The 11,005-nt window shown below is 41.6% G+C and overlaps 1 protein-coding gene across 1 annotated transcript in view; it reads left to right on the top strand. All coding sequences in view use genetic code 11, as the record gives it.

Annotated features, from left to right (window-relative positions):
* Positions 1-8,557: 8,557 nt before the first annotated feature.
* Positions 8,558-11,005, top strand: part of EGR_00957 (Zinc finger protein basonuclin-1) — a gene marked incomplete at both ends in the record, with an annotated part of 3,750 nt that continues 1,302 nt past the window's right edge. The window contains 4 exons of the mRNA XM_024490206.1: positions 8,558-8,716; positions 8,781-9,378; positions 10,236-10,562; positions 10,645-10,836. Coding sequence (XP_024355609.1) covers positions 8,558-8,716; positions 8,781-9,378; positions 10,236-10,562; positions 10,645-10,836 — 1,276 coding nt within the window. The remainder of the gene's footprint in view (positions 8,717-8,780; positions 9,379-10,235; positions 10,563-10,644; positions 10,837-11,005) is intronic.

Genomic DNA, 11,005 nt, shown 5'->3' on the forward strand with positions numbered 1-11,005 from the left:
CCACGATACTGTATGGGGCTACGGAGGCAGTTGCGGTTGCGTGGTTGACGAGGCACGGTGGGATAAAATGAGGATTTTCAAGATGAAATTAATTTTTTTCTTAAAAATACTGAGGTTATTGGAATCTGTTTGACATTTAGATAAAGTGAATTTTTCGCCATTAAAAGGAATGATGGCCAAACTTTTGGACGAGTTCGCCAGCACACATTAAGTGATCAGCTCAATGACAGATGACCAGGCAAATCAGAATTTAGGCATTAGATTGTCACGAAATCGATCATAAAAGCATTAAATTCCTCACAAACTTTGGTCATTATGATTATTATGATAAGTGCATTTAATTGAATTACCGCTAAAACCAAGTCAATTCTAATGCTTGCAAGAAGACGTGGCTCAAGTGTATGCGACATTGCCAGTCTTTAGCTTAAAAAGTGTAAAGAAATAATGCTTAGACATTCAAGAATTCGGCTCTTTAACGAATACTAAAGGAGACGCTAGAAATTAGAAATGAATTTGTTCCCGAGCAGTAGATTTTTAGCGAATGGAGGAGAATTGGAAAACATAGATTTACTGAAAACACAAATAAGTGCGATTTTCAGGATGCCGTTTGTACATTACTTTGTATACAGAAATATGAATGGGAACCAACGGAGGCTGGTTTCTAGATATCATTAATCAGCTGCCGGTACAAAACTGATACAACTCATGTAGGGAAGTGAAACATTCCATAATGAATTTGAAGTAGTGATATTGCAAAAATTACAACTTCTGAGCACTTACGAAGTCTCTATCAAAATAACTTTTGGCATCCTTCCATTTCCCCGCCTGAGGCTACAGGAAGCAAGATGATGGCATCTATCTTCTCTGTTAAATTAATAGAATGGGAGGAAGGATATTGATGCACTTTGATTTGTTCATTTTTTCCTCCGCATTCAAGCTGGCGGGAGTAGAATTAGAATTGTGACCAATTTGGGGACATTTATTTGATTCCGTGGGTGAGAAGTTATGGGAGCCTCGATACGGTTTAACTGACTGTTGTGAAATCTGACTTCAATCCGTACGAATTTCCACCCCTCATGGTTGTGTTTACTCAACCGCTAAGGGCTAAATTAAATTCTCAACATTTGCACTTTGGAAATCTTTGTTCTTCATGTTATGTGGTGGCTGTTGAGGGCTTTTATAGCTCAGTTTCCACTAGTAAGATAGGAAAGGCTATTTACCATTCTTTTCCTTGCATAAGGAGGTGAACGACGTTCAAAAATAATTTATAGTAAATAGTCATATAAAGCCTCTCACTAATGGCCCATTCGTTCTTATGCAAAGGGCTGCAATTGGCTGGCTGCCATAACTTAGAGGGGTCAATTATTAGTTTTTCAGTCATTTGAGTGAGTTTTTTTAGTCAAAGTCAATGAAATCCATGGGTAAAAGAACCAGCCTTTAGTTAAGTGGGGCAAATTCTTATTTTACCACATAAGGCGTTTTATGCCAACAAGTGAAATAGATTTTACTCAATCCTATGGAATAGATTAATATTGAGTTCAGTACAAATGCATTATCGTGGGCGTAAAAATAGATAAAACACTTTTTTTCCATTGAGATCATAAAAGCTAATCACGTTTATATTTAAGACGTTAGGAAATTTATTAGGGATATAAGGACTTGAGGCATAATTCGCAGGCTGTATATGGTCAAATTTTAAATCAAGGTCACTGTTTTTGACGTACCACAGTGAGTGAACTTTATTTTTTAAAATCCTATTTGTTGGTCATAATTGAGAAAAGTTAGGAATTAGGAAGAAACATCAGTTGAATCCATATTAACCAAACTCATCCACCCATCGTTTCACCAACCACCCAGCCGACCAACAAACCGGCCAAACAACTGGATGTTGACGGTTTTGACAGAAATGGGAAGAGTAATTGTGTCAGGATGACAAGTGCAAAAACACTATATGCTGTAACTGAATACATGTGTGCATATCTGTTATCTGACTCTGTCATTACATTACCTTTTACTGTGAAAGGAGTGACGAGAGAGAAAGGTAGAGAAAGGGAAGTCGAAGGGCCGGATACATGGTGAGGGTACTTTGTTGACACTAAAGCAACCCACCAAAATCGTACGAACCCCCTGCAGGTCTAGCCTAGTTTGTGACACATACACATTCATGGTTCCATTAGTTGGTTCGCCGCCTCCTGTAGATTCAAAGTATAACACAATTTGACTATCTACCGCTCTATCCTGCCCCGTGCACGCACATGTTGACAGTGGCCCAATACTACTAACCCCATAGCTCCTCCACCACCCCCACTGCCATAAGCACAATCTGATGACATTAGCAGCAGCACACACACTTGTCAGAGAGTCTACACACACGAACGATCGCGCATTCCTCTCCTGCGGTTACAGGTGCGCACGTGCATGTGTTCATGTAATTTAGGATTTAAGGAGATGAAGGGGTACACTCACGTCTCTCTCCCATACGCCCCACTACCATTCTCTCCAAGCTTTGCATAGCTCCAAGCCACCCACCTACCGATCCACGGCCTGACACTTTGGGCCGCTGCTATGCTAGCACATGCTTCCGCGTGCGCATACTTTTTTCTCGTGGCTCTTCCAAAGGTCGTAGCGACAGTCATGCCATCACCTCCTTCTCCACCGCCACCACCACGCCTACTGCACTTAATCATGGCAAGAGGGAAAAAGACACACGTGCTCCTCCGTCTCTCTTTCGTTTCTTCAACATCACCACCCCTCCATCACCGCGGTTTGGCACACAAATGTCATGACATTCAAGTCAGAGCCCTTGCACCTCTTGTGAAGATGTGCGTGCGGCCGTAGCAGCTTGGGGGAGGGACGGGAAGAGGGTGACCTTTTCTACCAGCGGTCTTCGCCGTGTGTGTGCGTGGAGAGGCAGTTAGCATGTCGTATGCGTATGTGTTGATAGGGTAATATTAAAAGCCTTCCCTTGCTCCCCCTCACCCATGATTCTGTAAGGTAAATATGGGGAAAGAAACAAAGGAGCTCACTTATCTTACCTAAGGGAGCATACAATTTTTGGCTACCTATTTTGTTGTAGTCTTAGGTCTTTGTGTGCTTGCAATTCTTTCCAGATTGCTGGATCGCTGCTTCTACGACGAAATTACTGAACTCGACATGCGTTATTTCACCACAATGAGCCTAACATTTAGGTAACACGATTGATAGTTCATGGCTTTAGAGCTATTGAAGGCACACTGCGGCATATAAAAGCAAGTTTGATTTCAGAAAAAATTGGCGTTTATTATGAAAATTGGCGATTGAAGTCAACGCGGTTATTGCTGACCTGAGGAAGGGAACAGTGAAGCCTAAGTGACTAAAAAACTTCCCACTATTTAAGGTCAAATTGGTAGAAAAATCAGTATGAGTTTTTAAATATTTCCAATCCATGATGAGAAAGCAAACCTCTGAGCTATAAAAACTTTCTCTAAAATATTTCGATATAATTCCCGTGCTTCCAAGTAAATTGGAACGATATTTGTTAGGAAGCAGATTCGCAATTTGCTGAGAAGACGGTCAGTGTCAACATAATGACTATTGTTTGGTATTAATGGAATGTCTATTTTTGTGTATTGTGCAAAAGTAGCCTCCATAATCCACGGTTTTGGTTCATTTAAAGAGTCTGTCAAGCCACAAACTACTACTATGTCGTCTTGGATACATGCCGGATGCTATACTGGGAGACGAGTATGTCAAAAAAAAACACATAAACAATGCAACACGTAAGATCTACCACACACACTAGCGCATGATGTGAGACTTCCCCCCTCAGCACCTTCGCGCAAGGAAGATCGCATCATTTCAGGTAGTGCGGCATTCTGCATCACTAGACAAAATAGACGTATTACTGCCTGATTTATGGATTTATGACTCTGTACCTGTTGTCAACTAAAATGGTTTGATCCATTCTTACAAAAGACGACATGTTGGTTTGCAGCCTACCAAAACGTGATTTTGCGAATCATGTGCCGGAAATCCAGCAAAAAGGTGCAAATGTTACCAATAAGGGGATCTTTAATGGACGTTACTACTGTCAGATTAAGATTCGTCAAATGAGCAGCACGACAAGGCGAAGAATACTACAGTTGCACCTTAGTTACCGAAGTTAGAGGAAAAGAAGTGCGCACGTCTGTTGCTACGGCGATCGAATGTTTTCAAGATCTACATGCACATTGTACGCACCCACTTGTCACGGACGCAACATAAACCGCGCCTGTTTTACACGTCGTCTGTTCCTGGTTGCTGTGTCCAAATGTCTCGTCTGTCATTTTCTCCCACACACTGAGAGATCCGCAATTTTTGGATAGCGAGCTAAGTATGGCTTAAAAACTACTGCATGCCATTATTCAGTAATCTTTCTAACAGAAAAATTCGCATAATTTGGTGACAATCAACATGTTCCAGGTCGTCCACTACCTAATTAGGATCCACTGCCGGGCAAATTAACGAGGTCAGACTTAATTTTCACCCTATGTGATCAATTAGCACGGATGTCTGGTCAGCGCTACCAATATGCGGCTTAGTTTAGTGCAAATTGAACATCACACTTTTATTACAAAAACGTTAATTTTTGTGGAGAGTTTTTTCGCTTTTCAGCGACCCAAGTGTAAATAAGAGTTATTTTAAGATTTTCTTTAGATTTGGAAAAAGTTGTGGCGGGCTTGTAAGCAGTTCTCTCTTTTTCTTAGATTGGCAAAGCTATCTATTTAAACTCAGTCGGGTATGGAGTCTTGAATACATTTTTACTCTGATTGTTTTGCTTGAAAGTGAGTTGCGTTAAATGCTAAAAGTGGTCCAATCACTTTTGTCGATCGATTCCAAAAATTAAAACATAATTCAGATTAGACAATTAAAATGAGCTCTCCAAAAGTGGCCATAATGTTTAAAAGTGGAAATTTTATGAATGCGGAACTATTTACTCTTTTGCAAATACCAGCCTCGATCTTGTCAAGCGATTTGAGAACTTCATTGCGTTCAGCTGGTAGGTGTAGAGGAAGAGGAAAAAGGTAATTTTGATGTCTGGAGGTCAAACAAGTTTAAAATTGAGGTACCACGTCAAGAGTCGGGCAAATGGGAGAGGCGTTTAAGTGTGGTTTTTTGCTGGTGACACACGTGGTGCAAGCGTGTACGCACACAAGCGGTACGAAAATTGTTGACCGTTTTTGCGTGCGAGCCGCAAAATCAGTTGTTCATGCTAACACCGCGGTCATTTGTCACTGGGGGCCTACACAGCAACGCTATTGCCATCATCAGTATCCTGTGCACGAGAAAAGCCCGGCCACTGAGTGAATGGGAGAGGGAAGAGGAGGATATGATGCCAGGCTACTTACCCCAGCCTGTGTCCGCCGCGCTGATGACATTGTGGTCGCAAACACGCGCCCGCTGATTTCACACAACAGGCGTGTGTGCATACGCGTGTGACGACGCAGAAGAAGGAGACTGGACCGGGCTGCGTGTGTGTGGTGCGGTGTGGGGACAGGGAAAAAAAGATGGCTTTATTGAGGTTTTCTGGTCAGTTGTCTCTGTCTGTTGCCTTATTCTGTGTTTGGCAATTACATCCCACTCCGTCTTTCAAGTCTACTTTTTTCCTTCCCAAATTGTTCATCCCCATGCCATCGAGCTCTACCCTGTTGTCTATTTTGCGACAATGTTTTGGTGAGAACCAATGAAATAAAAGTCTAATTGCCCTTTTGTAAAAGCCAATGATTCTTTGGAGAAGAAGGATGTGAAATCACTGCTCATCTGATAAAACGCCCAATTAGTGCGAATTTCTCGTTTATACTGGGGCTACTGTTGTTGCTGTTGCTGCTACTGCTGCAGTGTGTGGCTGTGTTGAATAGACCGGAAGGAATTACCTACAGCGCAAGTGTTTTTGTGAAGATTGATACTCCTCTTGTTTCTTCCAGGCGGGCATTAATGTCTTGCGTCTGCAAATGCTATCGCCACACGCGCATATCACTGGGATCGAGTGTGAGAGAGAAGAAAAAAACTGAGTGTAGCAGCCGGGGCAATAAGCGGATGCGAGGAGGAAAATTCGGTGATGATGATGAATAGTATGAATGGGGTGGAGGAAGGGAGGAACGAAGGAAAGGGGGTTGGGTAGTGAAGAGTAAAGAAAAGGTAGGTATAACTGAAAAATATATCCTCGTCGCCTCCTTCTCTTGCATCGGGCTGGTGGCTAAATAGATATCACATGCTGTCATTGGAACCAACATTTGTTCCCTGCATGGATCCATGTGGCAAATTCAACAAAAATGTCACAGAAAACATAAATTGCCCTGGCAGCAGTAGATGAGTCGCGGTAACAACAGTAACGATAACAGCAGTGCATGGGTGGGTGTGTGGTTGGGCTACAGAAGTATCGCTATCCTAGCAGTTGTCACAGTCCATTAACGAGTGAAAAGACGTGCATGCGTTTGCGCGTGTGTCCATTCTTGCGTGCGTGCACACGTGTGTGTGTGTGCTTTAGGAGTTTTGTTTCATGTACTGTCAACAGTACTGCTTCCCTCTCCCCTCACGATCCCATTGCTGTACCCTTCTTCCCCTTTTCTCCCCATCTCTTCTAACTACAGACCCATGTGTTCCCCTCGTGGCAGCCCACAAATGTTGACAAATGTTCACCGCATTTGTGTGGTACACCAAATCGTGTTTGTGTTGCGTTTAGGGTGCTGGGTAAAACCCTGAAACCACCAAATTTCGCCACTGTTGTTACTGCTGCTACATTTACTCTATACAAAAAGACACCAGTTTGGTCGTTGCCCACTTAAGTCTAATTGCTTCTAACAGGAGACATTGTTACCTGTCAAATAAGTGTTAAAGGGTGACCTTCCTTAAACCTTATTTTCTCCACTATCTTGCTCTCCGTATGCTAATGATTCAAATTTGCTAACGCCAAAGGTGCGCAATGGCCAATTTTGGACAATAGAGACCTAATTCGTGTTATATATAGACGAATACGATGCCATTCGTCTTTTTTAACGTTGATTAGTTACCTTTATAGACGAAATTAAGTGAGAAGCCCTAAGCTCCAAAAACTCACAAAAGTGATAAGTCTGATTTTAGGCGGAATTGACAAAAAATTTTCATAAATCTTTCCTAGGCTGGAACCAAGCACTGTCCAACAACCCAGTCGGTTAGGTGTGCCAGCACCGGCTGCGAATGCAAGGCCTTCCAACCGAGGGTGAACGCAATTCGTCAGTGCTCGGGCTGCTCGCACTCCTGGGTTTTTCATGGTGATTTTCGGCTGCTTTAAGCAAATCATATTTGTAATCAGAAAATTTCATGAACTTGACCAATCTAAAAATCATATAGCCCTAACGACTGATGTGGTCAAACCCATCGTAGTTGAATTCCGGTTCTATTACACATAATGTCGTAATGTCCGAATGCTAGAATAAATGTACTTTTCTGTAAATAAATAAGATAAATTTATCATTCACAGACTAAGTTTTGGCATCATTTTGTATTTTTCTGACTTGTCACTCTTTTACTTGGCTTTTATGCTCCACAAATAAACATTTCAGCATTTAAAACCCTGCTTAGACGGTTTCAAAGTTGACAAATAATTTCATGCGCAACTTTCCTCTACGAAATGAAACTTTTTAGTTGATTTACAAAGTATTCCATAAAGACATGATGTCACAGCTTTGGTCGAATAAATACAGCGTTGAAAGCAAAACTTTTCTGATTTTTATAATTACTAAATTTAATGAATAATTCCTGCAAAATATCTATTAGAGATGCATTAATCTTTTGCTAGAAAGAGCATGTCAAGGGTCACAAACTTGACATTTTAAAAGATCCACAAAATTTTGATCAAGTTATGTTATTGCTGTGATAAAATTGCTTATAAATGTATGCTACACATTTACCGATTCCACTCACTCACACTTGATTTTTCAACCTAAATTTTTATGCAAAATATGGAAAGATCCGATAAGTTTTTGCTTTGCATCGAAATGACACGGAAAAATTGAGGGATTAGAACAACACAAAATCAACTATTAAGTCCGTTGAAAGTCATGCATTACCCATGCCCTAACGGTTTCTGACATAAAGGAGGACAGTGTCTCGCCTTGGATGAACTTGATGTTATTTTAAGTGTTTTAGATAGGTGCAGTTGGTGTAACATGATAGCATCGACACGCATGTTGATATGTTTGCAATAAAACGAGGGCGCCTTTTAGTGATAGTGTATATACACACACACATGAGCCAAGCCAAACCGCACCGCAACACATGAAAGGTGTTATTGCGGTGATCGCAATCACCACAAGAGGTCACTGCACGTGCAAACCCAATAAAACGGTTTTAAGTCATCTTGATGCACACCGTGGTGACCACTACAACCATCAGCCTTTCCTCCCATATCCTAACCAATCCAAACGTTTATTCATCTGTTCATCCATGAATCAATGGCACTTCTTTTTATTTAGCTTGCTCCAAGTTCCAAAATCTCCCACCCTTCTTTGGAAATAGTCTCAAATCCGATCCGGGTTTGATAATAGTCCTGTTTGAAACAATGAGCATGGCTCTTCTGGGTTGTCATGCCATCCCAACACGAACAAAAATCCTTTTGGACCGTATCTGGTCATCTAGCCGTCTTCAAGTTGATTTGACTCAATTTCTCCTCTCTTTTGGTTGGACCCTTCAAGACTACACACGTGGATACATGTTGACCGTGAGTCGCTTGTCCTAAAATTTCACAAAATCGTAAATTTCTAACTGCGGATGTTTGTCTACAGGATCACAAGGGTCAACTACGAGATCGATGGGTAAGTTGCCGTGTAGAAGAAGAAGCCCTTATAATCCAACAGTTTCTACGCTTCCTTGAGACTCGTCACCTTGCTCACGATATGCTTGTCAGTCTGGAAGCCGAGAAATCGGCATTCCCAATCGAACTTAACCTCCCACCTACAGCAGACCACCTCTTCGGCCCCCTACTACAGTGCGTCGCTAAGCCACAGGAGACGACGAAGAAGGAGGAGGCAGAGGTGACAACAACAGTGCCTTCCTTCTCCACCCCTAACCTAGCCTCCGAGTTGAGCACTCGTTTCGTCGCGGCGATGGCGGCAGCAGCTCTGACTTCCAAAGTGTCCTTCCCGAAACTACCTGTTATGCCCCCACCCTTACCTCCCTTGCCCTCCACAGGGTGGTGTGGTAAGAGTGAGGGTGGAGCACAAATTTCAGGCGATATCGGAGCGATTCCGGAGCTAACGTTTCCACCACCCGCACCTCCACCACCTCCACCACCTTTGTCAGCGTTCGCAGCTACAGTGATGGATGCGGCAGACATAACTGGTGGAGCCTTTAAGGTCAACGAGAGGAAGAAGTCACTTACAGGTGAGTAGACTACAAGTAAACAATTGTGGCAGCGTTTTCATTGTAGCTTTTGGCTTTCTGCTACAGCTTTAAGAACTTGTGGTACAATTTACCCCAAGGATGGCACATGAACGATGTCCTTCCTAGAAATCTTCCCACCACTAATTAGTTCGCCAGTCTCATCAAAATACAACCTCCTTTTTCGATATTTATGCATATTACAAAATTAAACATGACTAAAATTAGAAATTGAAGGGTCCATATCTTTTTTAAATGTAAAATGTATCAAAATTAACAAGAGTATATATTCGATGAGTGCATAAGTGCGAAATGTTACAACATTTTACTTTCTAATATTGCCGAAGTAGCCAAATGTTTAATAATTAGAAAAATTAAATGTTTGAAAAGCGGTGATGATGAGATGAATGTGAATTTGAAGAGATTAAGAACTATTTGTAAATCTGCAATTTTCTCATGCCAGAAATAGATAAAACAAATTTATGAAGTAATTTGATGCTAACCAATTTTTTGAGAAAGATATTGCCTTCGCAGAAGAGAGTTTATTCTCAATTAAAGCCTTAAAAGACAAAACAGCGGAATTTGGAAACTTTACATCTACTTAAAAATAGATAAAACAGTCGCCGCTTTGTCATTAAACCAGCCTTTAAATTTATAATAAACCTTATAAACAGTTATTAGCCCGTAAAATTACAGAAGTTATTGCATCAGAAAAACCTAAAACTCTAGAAATCACAAAAGTATTTTAAGTTATTCTGCACTCGTTTGAAGAGAAAATTATCTTCACTATCCCAAAGGCCTCTTCGACATATGGAACGCACCATTTGATAGCCTATCAGATATCAAGACGACTCATACAGATTGCAAAGCGGAGGCGATTTCAGGTCTAGACTATGTAGCCGACTTCTCTATCACGTCCACTACTGCGGCCGCCGCCACCAGCATCGGAGGCAAACAGCAAAGATCCACCCGCGCGACATCGAACAGGAAGACGCCAGCCTCGGAGAACAAGCGGCAGCAACACAACAATGGGAGTCATTTTGTCTTCAGCGAATGCAAACAGGATACAAAACAAGCATTAAATGCAGTATCGCCAATGTCAGCGCCAGCAGCAGCGTTGATTTTGACGGGTCGCAACAAGAAGCGCGTTCTCTGCACCACTTGCAAGAAGTCATTTTGTGACAAGGGTAGAGGAAAATGTCTTGCTACTGAATTATATTTAAGTCGTTAGCATTTTAGATCCACTAATAAAATTGCGTGCTGTTTTAGGAGCCCTGAAAATCCACTATAGTGCTGTACACTTGCGAGAGATGCACAAATGTACCATCAAGGGCTGCAATATGTGGTTCAGCTCAAGGCGAAGTAGAAACAGACATTCCGCTAATCCCAATCCACGTCTCCACATGACACATTCGGGGAAAAAGTTGCCGGATAATGCCACTATTGTGGATGATGGGAGCGGTGAGTTGCACAGAACTCATTTGTAAGCAAGTTAGTACATCGTTCAAGGTATAAAGCATCATTGATAGGTTTAAAAGTGTTAGGGTTGAAAAATCTAAAATGATTGCAATCCCATACTACCTAAATGGAATTTCTATTCACTGTAATTGTGGAATATTTGCGTATATTT

This window comes from Echinococcus granulosus (assembly GCF_000524195.1).
Source record: "Echinococcus granulosus chromosome Unknown EG_S00003, whole genome shotgun sequence".
NCBI lineage: Eukaryota > Metazoa > Platyhelminthes > Cestoda > Cyclophyllidea > Taeniidae > Echinococcus > Echinococcus granulosus.